The sequence below is a fragment of the Neovison vison genome, chromosome 12 (assembly GCF_020171115.1).
Source record: "Neovison vison isolate M4711 chromosome 12, ASM_NN_V1, whole genome shotgun sequence".
Lineage (NCBI taxonomy): Eukaryota > Metazoa > Chordata > Mammalia > Carnivora > Mustelidae > Neogale > Neogale vison.
The window spans coordinates 104,695,641-104,716,189 of NC_058102.1; the positions used below are offsets into that span (position 1 = coordinate 104,695,641).

General features: G+C 49.5%; 1 protein-coding gene across 1 annotated transcript in view; it reads left to right on the forward strand.

Moving 5' to 3' along the window:
* Positions 1-20,549, forward strand: part of CRACR2A (calcium release activated channel regulator 2A) — a 102,319-nt gene that overhangs the window by 55,572 nt on the left and 26,198 nt on the right. The window contains exons 6-11 of the mRNA XM_044226772.1: positions 4,494-4,584; positions 8,215-8,310; positions 10,276-10,463; positions 15,583-15,654; positions 18,398-18,443; positions 20,360-20,466. Of these exons, the coding sequence (XP_044082707.1) occupies positions 4,494-4,584; positions 8,215-8,310; positions 10,276-10,463; positions 15,583-15,654; positions 18,398-18,443; positions 20,360-20,466 (600 nt within the window). The remainder of the gene's footprint in view (positions 1-4,493; positions 4,585-8,214; positions 8,311-10,275; positions 10,464-15,582; positions 15,655-18,397; positions 18,444-20,359; positions 20,467-20,549) is intronic.

The window sequence follows — 20,549 nt, forward strand, 5'->3', positions numbered from 1 at the left end:
CCGCCCGCTCTGTCCCACCTTCCACTCGTGCTCTTTCTCTTTCTCTCTCTAATACATAAAGAAAATCTTTAAAAAAAATAAAGATAAAAACACTCCTCTAAACAACTTTCAGATGAATTAAATCATCAAAACCTACAAACTAAGACAATATATTATTTACCTTCTATTATGATTGAACATTTAAAACACCAATAAAGCTTGGAAGGTCATTGAGGACACCGGATGACCAGTTGGGATCCATTAAGATAATGTCACGCTGGAAAGACGGACTGACCCTAACAGAATTGCATCTGAGATCTTGCTCTGGTGTCCAAAAAGCCAATGACAGAAGCACAAGGCGGAAGAGAGATGATTCAGTAGCACCATCTTTAAAAGAAAAACAATCACACAGACAAAAGATTTAGAGGTTTTACTTGACAAATGGGTTCGGCATTCATCAAGTGTGATGCGGCTGCCAAGAAAAGTTAATGTGATTTTAGGCTACAGGAACAGATAGGCAGTGTGTAGAGCAGGACGGGCCTAGTCTAGTTCTAAGCTGTGCTAATCAGATTTCACACACTGGGCATTCGGTTGAGGGCTCCATGGCTCAAGGATGCTAAATCAGGGCACATTCAGAGAAAAGTAAAGAGGAAGGTGAAGGGAGGTACCAAAACAAAACAAACAAAAACAAAAACCGAAAACCAAAAAACAAAAACAAAAACAAAAAAATCCATGTGAGCCGTGGTTGGAGGAAAAAAGAGGCATGGCATAAACCCAAGGCAAGTCCTTGAAGTCTTAGTGCTGTTTTCAAATATATAAAGGGTTTTTATGCAGAAGAGGGACAGAGCCATAGAAAGATATATTTCTGTGAGCCAGGACACTCCAAAGTTGAAAGAGCTGTTTAGAGATCCAGCCAAATTTCCTCTCACTAGAGGTGTTCTAACCTAGTTTGGGTAAATACATGGCAGGGACATTGTGGCAAGGAGTTTAACCCCAGGGAAAACAGGTGGTTGGATCAGACAGAACTTCCCACCCTGAAATTCTTCAATTCCTCTGGAATCTGGTGTTCCCCCAGTAAAGCCTTAAATGGATTTTGTATAGATTTTCTGCATTCATGTTTTGAGCATAGACCCTGTGGATGACAAAGCATCCGGGTGTCCTAACCTCATGGTGACAGTATCCGCCCAGACGAGACCGTTTTTTTTTTCAGGATTTCAAAAGGAAACATTCAATTAAAAACATTTGATGTTCTAAGTCTTCAGAGAAGGGTTCAGCGAGGTTTGCAAAGGTGGAGAAATCCTCACAGAGAAGACAAAAAGGTGTATGTGTGCATTGGGCAACGCAAGTGGTTTTTGAAATTGTGGTAACAGAGATGTATGTACTAAGCCAACGTAACAGGTAGCTTCTCTCCTTTGGTGGAGGAATACGACGTGCCTGCTGGTGTGCCACATGCCGCACGCGCGGACCTTTTTAGAGTGTCTCTCACGATTACCCTTCCCGTGGCCACTGCAGAGCTCCCTGCAGACACAGGCTTCCGGCTCTGCAGCTCCCGCTCACACGCAGCCTGCGTCTCTAACAGACGCATCAGACAGGAGCTTTCATTGACGAAGCTGTCTGTTCTTCATTTTCCTGATCGCCTCACACCTTTTCCAAGCCCGGCAGCACTTTTATCCTTGAAACCGAGACCGTCCTCCCCTTGGGGAACGATGGCTCTTGCCCTCCACTCTCCCTGACTGTAATGATGATATCAACAATCCTTCATATTTATTTAGGGCCTTGAGATTCCAAATGCTTTTCATTCCCGCTCTCTTGTTGGTTCATCATGCTGGGCGGGGGTGGGGGAGCTCGGGGCAGGTGCTGCTTGGATGTAAGGAGGTCTGAGCACTCAAGGTCACACTGAGGATATGAGTGATTCCGGGTTCAGAACCCAGTCTTTTAGAGTCCTGAGCTAGTCGAGTGGTGTGAGTGGTGTGAACAGCAGCAGCTGCCCTCCGCTCCCTCTCCATCCCTGGGGCTCGTGTGTCTGACTCAGGCTGGTCATGAGCTGCTCAGTCCTAGGGGACTCATGCTCTGAAGACCTTCAAGCCTGGCCAAGTCCCCTAGGATACCAGCTTTATTCAAAAGCATTTCCAGAGGTTTTGTTCCACGGATAAGTCTGGTTAGACTGGACTCTGGCTCACTGATGCCCACCTGGAACCGCAGGGCTTCTTTGCAATGGACCCAACCTTTGTTAATGAGGGCTAGAAGGAGGCACCATTCGGAGGCTATGTCTGCCCTCCCCCAATTTGTCTTTTTTAGCCGTCTGCAAAATTACTTACTTTATGATAAGCAAGCTGACATGCGAGCCTGAAAAAGAGTTTAATGTAATCAAATAAAACTTAGAGCAGAGTTAATATAACGCATTTAATGATGGTATAGAATTGATGCCCTGTATGGTTATTAAGCATAAATGGTAAACAGCTATAAGCTGTTTATCCATATAATGGATGACTGTAATTGGTATTGCTTTATCAGAGCAAATTTTTAAGTTTCTCTCATCTCACTTTATTAGTCCTTCAGTATTTATATAGCTGGAATCACTGTGTAAAGTTGTCCTTGATACCGCTTGCCATCTAGCACTGGGATTTCTTTGAGCATAGGAAGTAATTCCAGGGACCAAGAGAAGACTTTCTTTCTGAAAGTCTCAGGCAGTGTTCCCATCTGCCCTTGAGGTGTCCCTATTCAACAGCAGGTAGCTTTGCTCCTTATTGCTCGCCAAGATTTTCTTGTATTTGTTACGAGCTGGCTAATAACAAAAGTAACAATCCAAAGCATCTGTCACTTAGCAAGAAATTTCTTACTCCTAGCCAACCAGACATTTCCTACGCCCAGCTTGGTGGTAAAGCCAGGACTCCAGCTCGGGGAAGTGTCCCTTCGCTGAGTGCGTCCTGAGGCCATTACCACACCACTCCAAGGGTTTCTGGCTTTGGGGGAGGGGGGGGTCCAGCCAAAAAAGGGAACTTAGAGGCTTCTGCTTCGATATGAGTGACGTTGGTCTTGAAGACTCACACCAGTTCCTTGTCTGGGTCAGTTTTGTGGTTCTTATAGAACTGGAAGGATGCCAATCAATATGGCTCCTTAGTCAGGCTCTGTCTGTGCATGTGACACGGGTAGCAAGTGAGGAAGGGACTCCTTGGGTAGCGGGAAAGGCCTGGCCTGGATCAGAGTCCTGCGTGGACATTGGGAAGGTGGGGCTTCGAATGATGAAGGGCCTGGAGGAATAGATGCGCTGCTGTCCTTGATGTTTTGTTCAGAAATCTCTCGAGTACCTCTTAGAACTGAAAAGCCCGTTCCTTCATAATTAAAGTCTCCTTCCTTGAATAAAGGGAAAAGGGGGCCTGCCACCATTTGAGTTTAGAATGGCAAGTGCCAAAGTTTATAGTATATGTATGTTCAAATCAGACCTTGAGATCCAAGACATCAGCCTGCTCCTGGGCCTGGATTCCCCTTAACAGGTGAGAGAGAGGCCCAGGGTGCACTGAGCCAAAGATTTCACTGGCAGGCAGAGAAGTGGGGTCACAGTGCAGTCCCCTGGAAATGGGGATGCTTTGGCCAGATAAATTCCATCTCAGTTCAAATGCTCAGCCTTCCTCTTTGATTTTGGATGTGTGTGTGTGGCATTTAAGTAGGACCTATTTGGGGAGAGAAGGAGGAACAACACCAGGGATGACCTATAACCTTCGTTCCCATAGCCACGTTTGTCTTGGTGTCTGTATAGGAGCAGAGTCTCTGGGTATTTACTTTCCGTCCTGTGGGGCTCTTCGGCGTAGGGAGAATATGCTGGCAGGGGGGATGAGGACATCCGGCACCTTGAATCAGCCCGCCCCTTCTCAGGCTGTCTGCCTGGGGCCCTGGATCTGAGATGGCATGAGCACTGGGCAGGTGTGGCTCCCCTTCCTTTGGAGGGGGCGTGGTGTCAGTGGTTGTCAGTGTCATGGAATCCTTTGACGTCCTTTGAGAAATGTGCATCCCACAAGCATACGGTTCGGAGAGCCCTCTGACAGTGCCGTTCAGAGAGTGCTGATGTAGCCAAGTAGAAAGAAAGCATCCCAACCCGGAAGGAGAGCAGCCAAGAACCCAGACAGAAAAGAAGCCCACACAATACAACTTTATGGGCTCACTACAGGTGGAAGGACTAGCGGACATTAGGGAGGTCCATCTACAGAGATTGGGGCTTCTTGTTGAAATAAAGTGAGGTTAAGGAAAACGGAGCCAGAGAAACCTCACTGAGGAGTGTGAGGGTCATCTAGAAATGATGGCCTCCTCACCTGGGAGGAGAAGAAGGTCCCGCAAGGCCTATGTGGTCCACTAATCCTGAGGAACTGATCCCACAGCTTTGGGGGATGGGACCTACCACCCCCCAACCACCCCAGGCTCCTGACGGGGTCCTGGTGTCCGAGCTCCAGGACTCACACTGTGGGATAAGGGAAATTGGGTGTAGACCTCATCAGACTCTCCTTCTGCCACCTCTGCAGGAAAATTGCTGCTTATGATGAAGAAATCCAGCATCTCTATGAGGAGATGGAACAGCAAATCAAGCATGAGAAGGAGCAGTTTCTCCTCAAAGTAAGCAGTTTCTCTGAGGGCCTGGTGGAAAGCTCGCCTGTTCTGCCCCCCACCCAGTTCAAGACTGCAGGGTTCCCCCACCCATGGCACCGTGGGTTCCCTGTTTCTCTGCTTTATTTAGATTTTCCAAGGCATCTGTCCCCCTCAAATGTGGCATTTAAATTCCATCTTTATTTTTGTTGATTGGGGTCTGTCTCCTCCTACTGACGTAAAGCTCCCTAAGACCAGGAATCTTTATTTCACTTGCTGAAGTGTCCTCAGCCCCGCAGCCGTGCTTGGAGCACAGTAGGTCCTCAGCAAACTTGTGCTGAATCACTGAATGAATGAACAAGGGACAAAGGAAGGAACGCATAAATAACAAAAAGGTGAAGGCACAGACGTTGCCCATCACAGCAGCTTGAAGACCAGGTCTGACGCTGGCTGCTCCCCAGAGCCATGCGACAGGCCCACCGGATGGGGTCCGTGGCACTCCGTGCCCAGCAACTCCCCTCAGGGGGCCAACATTAGAGTCTACGCTTCCCATCCTTTCCCTTAGACACCTAGAAAATGTCATACCCAAGACAAGTCAAATCTCCCCCTTCTCGGACACTGTGGGAGAACATTTGGAAACTTACATGCCTTGTTTCTAGTTGGCACTTGGCCTCCTCGCAAGCCCTGCTGTTTGCCTTGAGGGGGTCAGAACTGGTGAAATCCACCCCTTTTCCAAGCTAAGCAGGGGCCTTTTGGGAACATATTTATAAAACAAAGCTGTAGGAAGCTCTCTCCTCTATTTTTGGATTATCCACTTGGTGGGTTCTCGGCAGAAAAGTCTTTAATTTTGAAGGGTAGCTTTCTGCCTTTGTTCAGGCTGTTATTACAGTCCCATAAGCAGGGGCTTAGAAACAACATTTATTTCTCCGGAGGCCAGAAGTCCCAACTCAGGGGGCTGGGTGATGGCCGGACTCTCATGAGAGCCCACTTCCTGGGTTTGGCTGTGGCCTTCTCCCTGTGCCCTCACAGCGCGGAGGGGCAGGCAAGTGCCTGGGGGTCACTTTTATAAGGGCACTAATCCCACTCGTGAGGGCTCTGCCCTCAGGACCCACTCACCTCCCGAAGGTCCCACCTCCTTGGGGATTAAGTTTCAATATGTGACTTCCGGGGATACAACATAGAGACCATGTCACCCTGTGCCTCTCAGAACCAAACCTGGGCCATTATCACAACAACATCCCTCCTCCTCAATGCAAGTTGGTTTGAATTTTTAATTTTACACTGGTTGGATTATCCACACCAAAGTTCTATTTCTCACAGATGCCATTCACATTGAGGTGGAGTTGGAATGCTTTCCAGAAAAAGCCAGTCATATTCTCTGACTAGATCCCTCTGAAGGCTTGTCAGTATTTCCAGACTCTCCCCTTCCTCTTTTTTGGGGCTTTTTAAAAAAAAAATTTTTTTTTAAGATTTTCATTTATTTATTTATTTATTTGACAGAGAGATCACAAGTAGGCAGAGAGGCAGGCAGAGAGAGAGAGGAAGCAGGCTCCCCGCTGAGCAGAGAACCCAATGTGGGGCTCGATCCTAGGACCCTGAGATCATGACCTGAGCTGAAGGCAGAGGCTTAACCCACTGAGCCACTCAGGTGTCCCCTTTTGGGGGGCTTTAAAATATTTGGCCTGTCCCCTGACCTTCAGCATAGTTGGGTAAGTATAAGAAAGATAGTACCCAGATACTTGTCACCCAGTGGACCCTACGATAGTTTTCTGAGAACAGCAGACTTTTTCCTCCCTGCAGTGGGAAAGCCACTCTCTTGACCCCACATGATCTATGTGGGGTCATGACTATAGGTCAAAGGTCCTAGCTAAGGAAAGAAGCATGCTTTCCAGAAGCGGAAGGTGGGCCAAAGCATGGGAACTGGGAACGGGAGGAGGTGGGAGGAGAAGCTTCAAGGACACATTTGTGTCATGTAAGGTGATGTCACCACGCTGCTGTACCCCTTCACCCACCCTCTGCTCCCTCCTTCCCCTGCTGAGTACCCCTTGCCTTTCAGACTCAGTGCTTAGAGCTACACTTTGTACGGGAACGTGGAAACTGTGAAGATGTTTTTGGCTTGGCAGACACCGGCTTTTGCCTGGTCCCAGGCGGAGGACAGTGGTGGTACAGTTTAGGACAGCATGGGAAGGGCTGACCCCTCCGGACAGGGCTTGGAGCCTGGCGCTACACAGAGCAGTTTGACCGTGAGGGAAATGTGTGATCGCTTGCAGGCTCCAGCTCCGGAGTAAGACACTCCGTCCAGGCTCCGCCGGCCCCTGTGGGGATGGCAGCATTTGTACTGGAATTCAGGAGCTGCCCGCCTGGCCCCCCTCACTCCAGCCCGGTTTACAGGGTGCCCACTCTGGGAGCACTGCCCCAAACTGAATGAAGCAGGATTCCTGGTGGAAGGGTTGAGAGCAGGCGCTGCCTGGTTTGATCCTGCTCCTTCCGTTGCCTATGGTTGACAGGAGACCATCACAGGCTCTCCTGGAGCTCTCTACCTGCCTCAGGAGCCGGGTGGCACCTATAGAGGATGAGCCCAGCCAAATCCTGAGCTTTTGAACCCAGGTGTCCAGTGGCCTGTCCCCTGGGAGTGGTTGTGTGCCCTCCACTCCCCTAGGGGCGCCATCGTGCCCAACCCTCCTAGTCCCCTTAGCGAGCAGCATCCCACTCTGTCCTCCTGGGCCGGCAGCCCTCCAGGGGCTCCGGTAGTGAGTCATATGGACCTTATAATGGTTTCTTCTCTTCCTGCACATTTTGCATCTCCTTTCTGCCTTCGGGAGAGTGGAGAGCTGCAGGGGGCCTGCAAGTGTTTGTTTCTACCATCTGAGCAAAGAAATAAGGACAGCTGGGTAAGGCTGGGGCTGCAACCCCAATGTCCTGGTGCCCAGCCAAGGGTCTTTGCACCAGACCAGGCTCCATGAGAGTGTCAGCCATCCCAACAACCCACATGGCTCTCTCTTTGCCTACCCCAAGCCCCTGCACACTGCGTCGTCAGCTTCCAGAGCAGGGAAGCCCAGTCGTAGGGCAGGAGGCGAGGGGCTGTCGAGCACAGGGGCAGCGACTTCCTGAAGAACAGGGCTGGGACTCCTCCATCATGGTGGGAAACAGCGAGGACCTAGACCCTCGGGGGGAAGAAGTGATGCCCTGTGTTTCCCCAGCAATGGCAGTTTAAGGGATCAAAAGATAGTACCCAATGTGGAAGAGAATATCCATTTTGGAAGGATATTCTGCCCCTGTCCCTATTTACAGAGGGGGAGGTGGAGGTCTGGGATTCAAATTCAGGCCCCTGTTCTGTTCTCCGTGTTCAGGACTCCACTGCTAACAGACACTGCCTCTCTCTGGAGAGGGTTTGGGGGAAGGGGAGGCGTGGCATACAGTCCACCAGGTGGGACCTGGTGTCATGGATGACGGAGCACTTGCGGTCTCTCTGTCTCGCTGGGCCTCACTGCCCGGCCAGGCAGGGCCCCACAGCCCTGGAATGTGGTGGGAAGGGCCCCAAAGGCCGAAAGGATGAGTGGGCCCTGCTGTTGAGCAGATACGAGGTCAGGGGGAAGGGAGGGAGAAATCTCCATCCCACGTGCATTTGGGCTTCACGTGTCCTTCCTTCCGGCCTGGCAGGACACGGAGCGGTTTCAGGCTCACAGTCAGGAGCTCGAGCAGAAACTGTTGTCAAAGGAGCAGGAGCTGGAGCAGCTCATCCAGAAGCAGAAACGGGTATGCCTCCCTGGCCGCCTCGGAGCATGGGTTCCCCACCCCCTCCCCTGCTGGCCCTTGCCCACTTGCCCCTCCGCTACACTGCTTCTTGCTCGAGGCCTGGGGCTGGTTGGTTTGTTGGTCTGTTTTTAATCCGAGAAGAACTATTGAGCTGCGTGAAAGATAGCATTTGAAATAACAGGTGATGCCAGGATAAAGCCTTCACCTCTCCTGGGCCAGGTGTTCAGTTTGGGAATGTTGCCAAGAATTCTCCCTCGAGGCATCTGAAGACATCGTCCTATAATTATGCCCGGGAGCCACCAGAATGCCAACGTGTTCATTCATTGCCTGCTTCCTGTGTCAGGAAAGTGGGGGATGCTGAGATACAAGGGACATAGTCGCTGATGTTTTGGGGAAGGCTGCAGACAGTGACGTCTTCCTGCCTTCCTTCCTCCCATGGACACAGATACCTCCAGTAGGAAGAAGCTCTTCAAAGATCCATTTGTTCATCCCTTGTCTTCCTCTGTGCCCTCAAAATGTCCATCAGCCTTTTTTTGTGGCTGCTCCCATCACCCCCCAGGATGGAGGCAGACACCAGATGGGCCTATGATGCACCTGACCCCCCAGGAGGTAGTCTGGGTGGTGCACAGTATAGGGCTGGCTAATGACCCCGGGAAGACTCATTCCCTGGGCAAACTTCACGCTCTCAACCTCCTCCCCAAAGCAAGGGCCCATTGGGGAGAGACGCCAGGGTGCCACTTGGCCTCCCGTTTTATTTTGTCTGGCACTGGAAGGAATCCAGCCCTGGACAGACCCAGACATATTGCTCTTGCTTGCATAGAAAGGGCTATTTTTAGCGACACATTAAAATATGCTTGAAGCTGCCCCACGCTGAAGCTAGACACTGTCCCACTCCTGCTGCTACCCAGCCTATGGATTTTGATTTCTTCCTTCTGCAAGCAAGATCATTTCCACTCGGGGAACGGCCGGCTGCCTTCCCCTTCTCCTGCTGCAGCCCTACCTTCTCCTGCCCCTACTCCTCGTCGCTATTATGCATTACGTTCTTACCAATTAGACTTATCCCTCAAATGAATGATTGCCACTTGATTTAATTACTGCATGCTTGCCTGATTACACAGGCCTCTTGAGAATCACACAAAATTCCTTGTTGCTGCCTCCTCCTCCCCTTCCTGGCCACATTCATTAAACTAAATTTATTATGATATATTTGCTTTGGTTTGATTCCTCCTCTGGTGAGAGGGTTGGAAGCTCTGCAAAGCAGAACCACCAGCCAAGAAAAGCTGCACTTACACAAATGCAGAGGTTTTTTTTAGCTGCTTTAGGGACAGGAAGCAAGGTATGTGTTTGGTTTGACCTGTTTTTGCTGTTTCCTAAGACTTTCCAGGGTTTCTGGCCACCCTACAAAGTTTCTCTACATTAAAGGAATTGGCCTTATTTAGCTGAGAGACGAAAAAGGGACAAATGGACTTACTGTCAGCATTCAGAACTGGGAAAGATGGTTTTGGGGAAAATGCCACTTAGCTGCCTTCCATGTTTGTCAGGGCTGAGGGAGACCATTGGCTGAAAGGGTACGAGGGAGCGAGGTTGGCTCTCAAGACCACGGATGAGAGGATCGCAGCTAGCATTATCGTCACTGGGATGCAGGACGCAGCTGGAGTGCTGACCTTCCTTTCCTAGCAGTCTTTTTGAATGGTGCCGCTCCCTCTGGACTATTCAGGAGCCCCATGGAGGCAGGGGAGAGATGAGAAGTGCTCTGAAAGCTCCCGCTGCCTCCAGAAGTGCATCCGTGTGATTTAAGGAGCAGGACAAAACCCCTTGAGGCTGTGGGGCCGTGAGGGCTGGCCGTGAGGGCTGGCCATGAGGGCTCCCGCCCAGTAGGTGGAGAAAGTGAGGGGAGGCGGGGGCAGGCCAGACTGGATGGTGGCTGCTTACCTTTCCCTTTTGCTCCCCCACTTTCTGTTCCAGCTGGAAGGCCAGTGCGCCACGCTCCAAAATGATGAGCATGAAACCAAGGCTGAGAATACCAAGCTGAAAGTCACAAACCAGGAGCTGGCCCGGGAGCTGGAACGGACGTCCCGGGAGCTGCAGGATGCCCAGCAGCAGCTGGAAAGCCTCCAACAAGAGGCCTCCCAGCTCCACCAGGAGAAGGAGATGTGAGTCCGGCCTTCATAGGCTCCTGTCACTGCTGACCGGCTCTACCCGCTTCCTTTGAGCATGCCATCTCCTCTCTTGGAGACCCTGTCGCCTTGCCTCTCCCATGAGGCCCGGGCGGGGGGGGGGGGGACGTGGTCCTTGCTCCCTGAACATCTCTGCTGGGATGCTGAGGCCGGTAAGCAGATTGTGGCCAGCATAATCTAGGATGCATAGGACATCTACAACCCTGTTCTTGGAAAATTTATTATGCGATGAGAGAGACGTGTTATCCAACCAACAAATATAAGATGGTCCTCGGGAAAAGGTTGCATGAGCAGACGGAGCACAAGTGACTGTCATCATGTATTTTATTTCTTTTAAAGACTTATTTATTTATTTATTTGGGAGACAGAGAGAGAGAGAGAACACATGAGAGCAGGGCGAGGGGCAGAGAGAGGGGGAGGGAGAGAAGCCGACTCCCCGCTGAGCATGGAGCCTGACGAGGGGCTCTATCTCATGACCCTGAGATGATGACCTGAGCCGAAACCAAGAGTCGGATGCTTAACTGACTGAGCTACCCAGGTGCCCCTTTTTATTTTATTTTATTTTTTAAATGTTTAAAGATGTATTTGAGAGCGGAGAGAGAGGTGACTGTCATAGTTGAGAGACGGTAAGAGCCAGGACAAGAGTGAAGCAGGTAGGCATCTTAGGTCAGCATAGAATCTGTTGGAGTGTGACGGTGCCCAGGAATCCTCAGTCCAGGCTGCTCACTCTCTCCTCCATGTGGGTCCAGCGTGTGGGAGCCCCACGTCTCTCAGGGTCCTGTTTGCCACTAAGTTGCACTGGACATGACCTATTGGACAGAGGCAGGTGCGAGGAAGGACCCGGGGCTGGGTCCGCGTGCTAAGCCTGAGCAGTTGCTGGAGGACTGGCTATTTATCTTGTCTTGGGAGCACTGGCTTCTGAGAACAAGTGCACTCCTTGGCGTGCCCAGGGATGGGGGCTTCCCCCTTGTTTATTCATTCATGCATTTACCCGTACATCCGTTTACTTAGTCACTTGTCAAACACTTATTGAAAACTTCTCTGCGCTGGTTACTGTGTTGTGCATTCTGTGTATTGCCCCCATGTCAATAATTCGACATAATTGCCTATGAACCTGATAGCATCCTGCCGTGGCAGGTACTGTGAGTATCCACCGCACGGATGAGGAAGCCAAGGGTCCGGGGTCTTAAGGAACTGGCACACAAGGCTCAGTGCTAGATGCATCTGGCTGCCTCCCCACAGCGCATGATGAGTCAGCCAGAAAACACTTGATTCGAGAGTAGGACTGGCCATCACTCACGCATTACTCGCTCAGGCTCCCATTGGTTCCCTTCATTCATTCTGCAGAAGGTCACGTGTGCCTGGCCCTGTGCCAGGTATTCCTGAGGCTCTAATTTCCGAGGGCAGTGTTGCTTAGCAGTGCTTAGTTGTAGAAACTTTCACTTTCTCCTTGTTAAGTGAAAGCCCTCCCTCCCTCTGACACTGGCAACATTTGGGTCCATGGGCCCAAATCCCATTGTTCTGCTGTGCAGCCTGGGACTGATGGCCTGGGGCGAGAGGGAGGAAATGTGTTTGCATGTGGAGTTTTACCCAAATAAGATTTCTCTAGTTAAAAAAAAATGTTTTTCCGAGTAGCTGACTTCAAACAAGCAAAACCCTCACTCAAATTCTTGGATGACCTGTGGCAGGACAGTGTATTTCATTGCAAACGAGCAAAATCAGTTCCTCCTCATTGAGTGCAGGCCAACAAGGCGCAGGCATTTAACTTTACAAACAGAATTAAGGATTCAGCCTCTTAAAAATTCAATCAAGTTCTAAAACAACAAACATCTGAAGGCACAAGCATTAGAACAGCAAATGGAAATAAGCAGCCAGTGCTGGGGTATCAAATCACAGCATGAGGATTAAAATCTTTCTGAAGTCTTATCTTAATTAACCAAGCCAGAGACACAATCTCTGGAGGTTGGGAATTGAAAAGGAGGGTTAGGAGGGAGAGACACATGATTTCAGAACCCTCGTGGCTTGTTTTCAAAAAGCGCTGAATGCTGCAGTCAGAGAGCGTGCCCAGAGCCCCGGAGTGTCCCATCTAGGGAGGTCAGGAGACAAGGGCAGTGAGAGCCTTAGCTTGTTCTCTGTAGAGCAGAATCCCAGACTAATGGTATTGATGGAACCCGAGTGCTCTAGCCCAACTGTTCATTTTATGAACGAAGAAACCGAGATTCCGTGAGGCATAAAGCCACATGGTTAGTACCAGAAAACAGGGACCGAGCCTAGTCGTCCCAGCAGCAGGCGCTCCCCCCACCTCCAACATCTTGCTGCCTGATGTTGTACCAGAGCAGCTGGGAAGGGATAGGATGGAATTGGGAGATAAAAAGACTTAGTCATTTATCAGCTAGGATTCTGAATGGGCCAAATTAATTTTTCTCTTCTCTGAAGATGCTCTAGGAAGGAGAACTTGATTTTAAAATAAGATAAAGAAGGAACAATCAAGCTGGAGAGATAATATAAAGATGAAGGTCAGCTGAAAAGCAGTTACCTCTCTATTTTGCTAATGAATTTCTGTTTGGGGTAGGTAGTTTATAACAAGGCACAGAATTCAGAAGGCATGAAAGGATATACACCCCAAAAGAGGCCTGCGTGCCCCCTGTCCCGCCCATGACTCCGGGCCAGCAATCACCCAGAGGCCAGCAGTCCTGGTTTCCTTCCAGAATGTTCTATGCATACACAAGCATGCGCGCGCGCGTGCGTGCGTGTGCGCGCACACACACACACACACACACACACACACACTTTTCATTTACAAAGTGGTAGCACACTGTTCTGCATTAGCCTGGATTTTCGCTTGACAATGTATTTTGGAGACATTCCCTATCTCATCCCTCTCCAGAAAACAAAGCCAACGGCAAGCAATTCTCTAAAGAGACTGTAAACCTCTCGCCAGTCACTCCTATGAAAAAATGCCAAGTTCTTTCCCTCTCAGTCCACGGATTGCCTAGCATAAACCTTTATGACGTCTAGTTAAAAGGACTTTGAAGGTCATTTGGTCATGTTTCCAAGTGTCATTTGGTTTTTCAGGAATGCCCTTCTTTTTGTTAACACACAAAAAGCCCGAGTATTTGTGGGTATCTAAATAGATAGTTTCCCAGACAAATAGGTAGACATATGTTCACGTCGATGTGAAGCATACGTGCGTATGTACGTGCGTGTTTATGTGGCTTAGTGGCCAACGGGCGCTTTGTAAACAGGGCAGAGACCAGACTGCCTTCCTTTTTAGGAACTGCCTCCTAACAAACACCCTGTGAGAGCACAGACCTCCGATTCCCAAGGAGTGATTGTCCTTAGCAGGGTGAAGCTGTCTGCTCCTGGTGTCCTTCGAGCTCTGCTCAGCGCGGGGACAGAGGAGCCACAAAGCTGTCTCAGCTCCCCGAGGCTGAGCAGCCGCACCAGGCAGCTGCGCTCACGTACTGCTCATCACAGCAGAATCCTAGACAGGGACTTGGGGACCCGGTTTGGGTAATGGAAAATACATTGTTTTCCCTCAAGTTGAAATTAAATATAATTGGTAATAAAATGTTAGGAATTTGCAGCTCTGCAGGAGCAAGAGAAGTTTTGTTGCTTAATTAGGATTGTCTGAGGTGAACTTAGGATTTGATGCAGTCTGTTTTTGTTGTGCATTGACTTTATAATTATTCCATAAGGGGGAGGGGGAACACCGATACCTTTTAAGGAATCTGATTATGGTGAGTTTGGCCCAAGTCTGGATGGATCGAACAAGCAGGTGCTATTTTCACCAGCTCAGTAATGACATTGAGGGTTGGGGCTGGGGTTGGGGGGGCTGGGGCTCACGATGACGAGGTAACTGGTCCTTCCCAGCCTTGGTGTGGGTATGATCCCGGGAACCCAGACAGCCTGTGGAAGTGCACACATTTCTGAGGCTGAAAGATGCTTCCTACACTAAAAGTGGTTTGGAAATCTAGAACTATGGACCTTTTGCAGTAAGCTTAGGAGTGATTTAAACATTTCTAAACTGGTACAGAGCATAGAGGAAGGATGGAGGCAAAGTTGTGAAGTTCAGCAAGGCTTATTTTCTGATGTCACCCCGTTCTGCTTTTTTTTTTTTTTTCCTTTCTTCCCTGGGTAGTGTTGAATACCTCCCGACTCACCCCTTCCTCCCTCTCTTCCTTGCTCCATCCCTGCCTTCCTTCTTCCCTCCCCCACTCTTCTTTTGTTTCTTGCTGCTATTTGTTGACTGTGCCTTCAGGCAGAGCCCTGGGTTGCATAGAGAAATGCTAACACACTGGACCAAACCCGAGGGGACCAAACCTGCTTCACTGTCGGAGTCACTCTCCAGAGGCCCCAGCTACATTTCAGCTTCTCCCTCCCCTTCCTCAAAACTCTGGATATGACTGATACCCTCACACTGAGATATAAGCATCTGATTGTAGTTGATACGTTTAATCTCTGCTTGCTGGCTAGAGATAAGAAATCCGAAGTTAAAGAAATGAATGGCCAACAGTGGAAATTCCAGAGATCTAGGAACAGACAGGAGACTTCCAGGGGAAAATAGGGAAGGAGGAATGATTCTTGTGGAGCTCCTGGAAATGAACACAACCAGCATTAGGGGAGAAAATACAAATTCTGCTCTTATCCTCCAAGATGGGGCTGGAGAAGAATATTTGTTCTAATTCCTGAATTCTGGGCTGTGCAGGAGCACCTGGGCAGGGCGCCCTGTTCATAGGTTTGGGAGTAGGAGGTCCTAGTCTAGATTAGAACCCTGGCTCAGGCATGGATTGTCTGTGTGACAAGGGGAGAATTGCTGATGCTCTGACGGTGTGTGTCTCTGAAACGGGGATAATTTCACCTTCCGAACAGGATATCTGTACTGATGAAGTGAGATCACGGCTGGAACCATGTGCATGCGGCAGGTGCTGCCCGGGGGCTGAGAGGAGACAGATTCCTCTAAACCCCCCGGTCCCCAGAGTGGGGTACTGCCTGCTGGGTTCCAGTGGGAGGGTCCTGGGCATCCAACTTCGGCACAGCCCCTCCCACCGTGGCAGAATGGAAGCTCAGAAATGCCGTGTTTGCTCTTCCTCAGGGAAGTATACCGCGTGACGGAGAGTCTGCAGCGTGAGAAGTCAGGGCTCCTGAAGCAGCTGGATTTCCTGAGGTGCGTGAGCCCCATGTGTGCTCCGAGAGCACATTCCAGGTGCCTTGGTGGGAAGGGCCAATCTGAGAGTCTTCCCTGCCTCCCTTCTGGACAGTCAGAGCCGCCGAGAGAATGCCCTCGTTCCCCTGATCCCCAGCGTATCTCGTTTGGTCCATCCACACACACGCTCGCATCCCTCTCGTCTGGACCTGGGCAGGTAGGCTCTGCCTCGTGTTCGTGGCATTTTTCACATCACCTTGTGCCGTGCGTGGTCCGGTAGCAGGGGAACCAGATTTCTCGAGCTGCTACCCTGTGGCAGATTTGGTCCCCTTTCATCTTCAATGAAATTAAGGAAAGGAGGGCAGTGGCTGATAGAGAAATTAACAGAGGAGGAAATTGATAGCAGAGAAACGAAGTCATTTACCAAAAGAGCCAGAGCTACGCACTGCGGAAGCCGGAACTGAGATTGGTATCTGGTTGGTTCTCTAGATTCTGCCGTATTCTCGCAATGTCTGTCGAATGAGTAGATAAATCACGGATAGAGCACAAACAGAGCAAAGGACTTGGAGTTTCCTCAGCTTGTTAGGACTCACTGTAAATTCAAAGCTCATTGTCCTGGGATGTGCCAAAACCAAACCCAAAACAAACCCTGTGTGTGGAAAGGTGGGATTTTCACTTTTGTCTGTGAGGTTTCCAAGTTCCTGTACCTTCTGTCTGCCCAGCACCTCATGGGAACGGTGATGAGGCGTGAGGTGATTTTTCAGAGTGCACGGAGTGGTCTTGAATCAGAAACACCCTGACTTGTTCTGTTTTGTTTATTTCTTTTTTTTTTTTTTTAAGATTTTATTTATTTATTTGTCAGAGAGAGAGGGAGAGAGAGCAAGCACAGGCAGACAGAGAGGCAGGCAGAGGCAGAGGGAGAAGCAGGCTCCCTGCCGAGCAAGGAGCCTGATGTGGGACTCGATCCCAGGACGCTGGGGATCATGACCTGAGCCGAAGGCAGCTGCTTAACCAACTGAGCCACTCAGGCGTCCAGTCTCATATTTCTTTATTAGAGAGCAAGTAGGGGGAGGGGCAGGGGAAGGGAGAGAATTCCAAGCAGACTCTGCGCTGAGCACAGAGCCTGATGCGGGGCTGCATCTCAGGACCCTGAGATCGTGACCTGAGCCAAAATCAAGGGTCAGATGCTTGCCGGACTGCTGCACCCAGGCATGCCAGTTTTTACTTTGTTTTATTGGAAAGCCAAGTGAGGTTACCATGTCTGGCATCTGGGACGCCACCAAATGAGAAAGTGCTTGGAACTCAATGGGATGTGGCCAAGTTCTAATCCATTTGAGAGCAGGTCTTGATTCTTAGGGAGGCTTTAGTGGAAAGAAGAGAACAAGATGTACAAGGACAAGTTTTTGAGATATTTTTTCCTTTTTTCTATTGTACTCAAAAGAAAAGAACAGATTCAAGCGAACAAGCAGAGGAGAATAACAAGGTAGCTCTGTACACATGGTTCTTTTTGATGGAGGCTAGCATTGGTGCAGATTCACATGCCTGAAGCCTTTCCATGCTGCCGCATGTTTTACAAGCTTAGATTCTGCAGCTGGTGGCAGCCCAGATGTGGCAGTTTTCCTCCACAGTGATATCACCAGGTAGTGACAGAGCAGTGGGGAAACGGAGTCAATAGCGAGATAATGCCAGGGAAAGGCATAGTGGAAATGTGGAGCCGGAGATTGGGGGGAACAAGGGGGTGGCATTGGGACAATGGGGAGGGATGTGACGGGGTAAGGAAGGGATGAGTGGAAACAACTTGAGGACACTCAGGAACACGTGCTTGGGAACACAGCATCTAGACTGTAGGGCTCCTTATAAAACTTGAGTGAGATCAGGTCACTTTCCTGCCACTCCCCATCCCCCCATGGCTTCATATCTCTTTTGGAGTAAAATCCCAAGTTCCTACAATGGTCCACAAGACCACAAATGGTCAGGGCTGTACTTCCTCCCTGACTTTCTCTGCTCTCATGTCCTAATGGCTCTCCTCTGAGCATTCTGATGCCCTCACTTCTGTTCTTCACACACGTCCAGGAGAGCCTGACTCCAGGCTTTGCCCTTGCTGTCTCCTCTGCCTGTAACACTCTTCCCTCAAATATCATCACAGGTCCCCTCTCTTGCCAGTCTTTGCTCAGATGTGCCCTCTATGACCGCCCTACAGAGCTACCACTGTGCCCTCTAACACTCTTTTTTCCATGTCTTTGCTTTATCTTTCTCAATAGCAGTGACCCCAGCACTAAAATAAGATGCCCTGAAAATAGGAAGTCCTTCTTCTATTCATTGTTTGTAACCTTGATAGCTAGAGCTGTGCTCCGCTTGGAGAGGGTGCTCAGGAAACGTTTGTTGAGTGACTGCATGATTGCATGAAATGAACAGTTCGGAGAGAGGGTGCCCCCAATAGTAAGCTCAGAGAGAGGGTGCCCCCAATAGCAAGCTCACAGGTGCACCTAGAACTTCTGGTTGCCCTCTGGGGGAGGCTTTCCTTAGTGGTAGCATCCTGAGGGGCTATGGGTGTTACAAAGTCATCTTGTCTGTCCCCCTGCTTTCAGCTGACGGCTACACAAACTACCCGTTGTCACTGTCCCTAAGGAAAGAGATTCCACACGTTCCCTGTGCCTTCCATGTCAAGTTCTTCTCCGCACCCTCCTCCCTGGCAAACCGGCAGCTATTGGATCTACCAACCCCAAACACCATGTCTAAAGAGATTCCCCTTTTCCATTTGCAGGGAAAGAAACAAACATCTTCGGGATGAACAGGACATACGTTTTCAGGTAACTGCCCTGTGCTCCTTTTCCGGACAAGATTTGGGTCCCCTGGCACCCAGAGCCCATGCTGGGACCGGCCCAAGAGTGTCTTGATGTCTGGCTCCTCCCTTCTGGGGGAGCAGACGATGGCATAGTTTGTTTTTTGTTTTTTGTGGTTTTTTTGAGAATAATAAAAACACAGAGTGGCCTTCTGAGTAGCAGTGTGTGAAATTTCCATGAAGTAATGCACTTTCCTCTTGGAGTATAGAGACTAAAATGTTTGGGAAGGTCGCAGATCACGTGGACATGGACATGGTAGATGTTATCGAGGAGATGGCAGTCAAAATACCGCAATCCCTTTTAACCAAAATGCTCACACGTTTTTGGGTTTTTTTCTTCATTAACATTTGTAATCTCTTGATGAAAAATGTTGCATTTTTACACCATCATAGAACAAATTAAAAATGTATATTTCGCTATTAACATAGTTGAATCTAAGTATACATTTTTACTCTGTGGGGACCCCTGTTCCTCCGTGCCTGAATGCTGCACTTACATACTCTCTCAGAGAGCGGAGAATCCTCTGCTGACTTACAGGTCTTTACGTGGAGCCACACTAAACAAAATCCAGGCTGCCATATTCTATTCATCTTCCCCTTTAGACAGGAACCACTGGATGCTCGAAGGGATGGGGAAAGGGGGTAGGATTCACCAATGCGATTTCCTAATCATCAGGATCTAGTACCTTGTGAATTTCTCCTGTGTCCCGGGGCAAGTGCTTAGCCTCTCCAAACATACCCCCTGCTCTCACACAAGGAAAGGGAATTCCTATCCTCTTTTTCTAGATTATAGGGATTTTTGAGAAAAACTCTTGGAAAGAGGAGGATCATAGGCTCTGAGCCCTGGGCTGGACAGTGGTCAGCATAAGGCAGCTGTTTTACAACTACAAATCCCTGAGGGGGTGGGGGGGTGTGTGGAAGAGTTCTACCCCCACTTTTTTCCTGTCCCTGACTGGCAGGAAACTTCTCTACCGCCCACCTCCGTGTACTGTCAGAGCGAGGCTTCAGCCTACACATGTTTGTTTGATGATGATAATGGTTATAATTGTTTTAGAAGTAACACTGAATTTATTTGAAAACGTCCAACCAAAGGTCACCCTAATCCTTTAACCTCACTTCCCTTCACCTGCCAAACTCATTTTGCTTTGAAAAGGAAATGGAATTAAGAACCCTAGTGGGGAATAGAAGAAAGAGGGATAACATCATGTGCATGCTGAATAATAATTAAAGATTAATTTGGAATCATTATAGCCGTGACTTCAGGGGCCCCGGGAGCACGGCAGCCCCTCCTTCTCTCATTAAGAATCATTGGGAATCATGGGGAAGGCTGGTTAGCCAGAGATTCTGCCTATGATCTAACTCCCCCTCATTTCCCGGAAGACACCTGCCGGGGAGTGCTGTGAGCTGGGTTGTAAGCCCCCACCCGCCGCAGGGCACCGGGCTAATTGATCTTCTGAGCTGGTCCCTTTCTCATTTCTGGGGCTTTGGAAATAAAGAGAAGTGGGAGCCACACAAATGAGTGGGATTTAAAGATGCACCATCTTTTCTACCCCTACATACTTTCCAATGCATTCCACGTAATCTCTTCCTGTCATCTTGCAAATCATCAGTGCTGGTATGAAGGGTCACAAGGTGGACCCCAAGCTCTAAACTGTGCATTGATTTGTTCTATTGGATTATTGGGTGGGAGATGGAGGGATCCTGATGAGAAACAATAGCAAAAGGAAAGAGTAAGATAATGCTAACAGGGAGATGAAACATTGCTTCTTGCTTCAGAATTTGGTTTCGAGCCTGAGCTTTGAGGTGGGAAAGTGAAGCCCTCTCTGCTCAAACATTGGGAGAGATCAGCAGGCGCGGGTCTGAGGGCATTTTGTGTTTCTACAGAAAGATAAGGCAGCCAAGGCAAACACAGCTGCTTCCAAGGCGAACTGGAAACAGAGATCTGGCTCTGTGATAGGCAAATACATGGATGGCAGAGGGATTCTGAGGAGGTAAGTCATCATGTGTTCCTTGGTCTTGCTCTCACTGGGCTCTGAGTCCAGGAGCTCTCAGGAAGTGGCCCAAGGTGGGGAAG